Raw genomic sequence first — 3,549 nt, 5'->3', positions numbered from 1 at the left:
TGGTACCCTAAGCATTTTCCTTTGAAAGTGAATCATGACAAGTTCAAGGCAACCACAGTGAACGCCAAACTGGATTAAACACCCAACACCTCCTCCTCGCCCCCCTCTCTCTGTGTAAACCTTTTCCAATTAAAAAATAACAATAATAATAATAATAAATTAAATAAAATAAAAGTAATTAACAGGATACTTTGAGATGTTTTCTAGTCTTTGAGTAATGGTACATATCAGATTTTTTTTTTCCCACAATACCAATGTAATCCTAATCAACCATTAGATTTTTTTTTTTTTTTCTTTTTTAACATTAATGATTGATTCAATGGTTTGTTGAGACTCCCACATCATAATCGTATGGTAAAAATATGGTATGTAGCATTACTCATAATCTTTAGTTATAAATAGATCACATATTTATCTTATAGATATTCCACAGTGCTCACATGCATGATAGTCCCAACTAATACTCTTGAATCAATCCTTGTTAAAAAAAAAAAAAAAAAATCCATGAGTTGGTTGAGACTATCATATCAGCATTGTAGGATAAAAATGTAATTTCTAGTATTATTCTTATAAATATAAAGAGATATTTTGACGAGTGATGTTAGGAATATTATAACTTTTAACCTAAGGTTTTTATAAATTGAGGTGATTGGCACTATCACGTCAGCTATTGAACAATTAAATTTTATTTTGTCTTATGTGGCAATGTCATGTGGATTGTCACATCAATTTGTAAAGTCATGTGACACTTACACATGAGCCGCTAAAAATTTAATTTAATTATAATTCATATGACAATGTCATGTAGACTACCATGCCAATTTATAAAAAATTATACCCAAGCACCTTCCATATTTGACACGAGCTCATTCAATGCCCTGCCTTATCTTTAGCACAACTTATGAACTTTGCCTAGTACATTAAATTTAGAGAAAACGGGATAGAGATCTCTACCAATTTGGCTACTCAAATTGGTAATAATTCGAACAAATATGAAAAAGCTAATATGGGACCCACATGCCCAAAAATTACTTGGATAGGTGGATTCCACAAGAACTATCATAATTATTATAGGTATTTCTAGCAATTCAAACAGCAAATTTAGTGAATTAACCTTGTCAGGTTTTTTTTTTTTTTTTTATTTGGACCTTGAAACAGTATGAGTACACCCAGAGAATATAAACATACCTCAACTGATTAGTACGAGCCATAGTCCGAGCCTTAAATTGACCGGTACTGTTGGACCCATCCCTCTCATCTCCACGAAAAACACTACAACCGTCGCGCATCTCATTCACACGCCACTTCCGAGCCGCCGCCACAAGCACCTGCGCCAATGTAGTGAGTGGGCTCCCTAGGGGACCTTGCTTCCGGTAGCTCTTTATTCCTAGCAAAAATATTGCTAGTGACACCGACATTGCTGCTGCCAAAATTCCAAATCCTACGGCCCAACCAACATTGTCCTGTTTACATATTATATGAGGATTTGGAATTCTTGAGAATCATGATCCAGAATAAGATTAGGAATTTTGAAATTACAAATAATATTATTAGGAACAATTTTCCCATCATTAAATTATTGAAGCTTTGGATGGGTTTGATTCATCTAAAATTTGGGGATTACAATCTTCTTCATTTCAAGTGATGTTAAGAGGAATTATTTTATGATCTAAATTTTACATATATATCTGATGGTATATATGTTGTAATACAGTGTATGTTACTATATCATTTAAATTTTTTAGAAAAACTTCACTCTAACTCCCTTGAGTTTTCATCATTTTTGCAATCTCTCTCTCTACCCATCCCCAAACCACCTAAATTTCAAAAATTCTCAATTTAGTCTATCGAACTTGATTTACAAAATATGTCAGCTCATCCCTCTGTTACGATTTTCTGAGAAATTTCCAAAATACCCATGTATTTTTTTTCCATCTCTTTTTTTTGTACTTTACTTTTTTTTTTTAAAAAAAAAAAAATGGAATTTTAGGATAATTTTGTAATTTCATAAACTTTACAGCAGTATAGTGGTCATTTAGCCCAATTGACCGTCTAATTTAACCTCCAAACTCTAATAGGACGGGTGAGAATGCAAATTTTTTAAAATTTAATACACTAAATTGAGAATTTCTGAACTTTGAAAATGATATTGCAAAACCAATGAAAGTTCAAAAATATTAAGTGAATTAAGTTTTTCCAAAATTTTAAATGACGTGAGTACACGATATTCACAAAATCAATGGAGATTACCTATTCCAAAATTTGGACAAAGTTACATCAATGTGTTTACAACTTCTACTAAAATAATCCACCTTCTCCCTTTCCCATCTTTGAATAGAAAACCAAAAAAAAAAAACCTTGTACTAAAATAAGAAGCTCACAAATAATTAGACAGATGTTAATTTACCTCCAAGTATATTACTACGAGTGTGGCAGAAGTGGAGCCAAACACTATTCCCAGATACCACCAATTATAGAATGAGCTCTTGGCCTTCTTATCCTCTTCTGAATCCTCCTCAAATTGGTCCGCCGCGAAGGTTTGCACGCATGGCTTGTGCCCTCCTTCGCCGACCGTTAATATGTAAAGCGCTATGAAGAACATTACTTTACGATTATGCACAGGAATTACTGACACCGACAGTGTCAACATAACGGTTCCCTGTCACATAAAACATATGACAAATTCAAGGTTTAATTTAGATCAACTATACACAAACACACACCAAATTCAAGCGTTTCTTTGCACCGAACGGCTTGAAAAATGTCATTTGTTAAGTAAATGGCAAAATGGTTTTTTTTTTTTTTTGGTAAAAATATATATACTCAATTTTCATCGATAGCAGCATACATGGAGATTTTGTATGGAAGACAATGGAAGGGATAATTCACCAGAAGATAAATGATGGAGGAGTAAAGGATGGTCTTGAACCGACCCAAGAAGGAATCAGCAATGAAGGCTCCAAATATGGAGAAGAGACAAGACACACCAACCCAGATGTTGACATTCTTAGCCGCTGTGGGAATAGGCAGGTGGAGTTGGTTTGTGAGGTATGTGATGAGGTTCCCCGACATGCCAAAGAACACAAATCGCTCAGCCACCTCAACAACTGCATCCAATTAGAAGTAGAAGTGAAAAAGATGAAGTGCATATGAAGCTGAAGGAGGTGGAGGAGATTGGCTTACAGATGATGAATACGGCGGCGTTCCATCCACCGCTGGTGGTTTTTTCTTGTGAAGACACCTTGTAATTGGTATCTCTATCTTCATAGTTATCAACCATAGCTGAAAGTTTATGTGAAGATTTGGACTTGGTATAGTACCAAAGAGTTGGATGGAAATTCTTGTGCATTTGGATCCTTTTTATATGCATTAAATTCATTATCACTTAACTTCTTCTTTGGCATTTATTTGGTTACTTCAATTGGTATCTAGTACTATCTAGTGTAGTTGAGTAAGTTTTGAGCTGTCATTGGGGTCATTAATTAGACCAATGGATTAACATCCCCGCAATTCCAAGAATGAAATGAATTGTAGGGATTATAATTTCAA

At 34.2% G+C, this 3,549-nt stretch overlaps 1 protein-coding gene across 1 annotated transcript in view; it reads right to left on the bottom strand.

The window, feature by feature from the left end:
- LOC132172840 (protein NRT1/ PTR FAMILY 5.4-like) overlaps positions 1 to 3,280 on the bottom strand; it is a 6,268-nt gene extending 2,988 nt beyond the window's left edge. Inside the window, exons 1-4 of the mRNA XM_059584408.1 lie at positions 3,184 to 3,280; positions 2,890 to 3,107; positions 2,408 to 2,659; positions 1,149 to 1,463 (exon numbers count right to left, since the gene is read on the bottom strand). Coding sequence (XP_059440391.1) covers positions 1,149 to 1,463; positions 2,408 to 2,659; positions 2,890 to 3,107; positions 3,184 to 3,280 — 882 coding nt within the window. The remainder of the gene's footprint in view (positions 1 to 1,148; positions 1,464 to 2,407; positions 2,660 to 2,889; positions 3,108 to 3,183) is intronic.
- Positions 3,281 to 3,549: the final 269 nt, after the last annotated feature.

Source organism: Corylus avellana, chromosome ca1 (assembly GCF_901000735.1).
Source record: "Corylus avellana chromosome ca1, CavTom2PMs-1.0".
Taxonomy (NCBI): Eukaryota; Viridiplantae; Streptophyta; class Magnoliopsida; order Fagales; family Betulaceae; genus Corylus; species Corylus avellana.
Note: the sequence above shows the minus strand (reverse complement) of the source record. Positions and strands in the feature narration are given on the sequence as shown.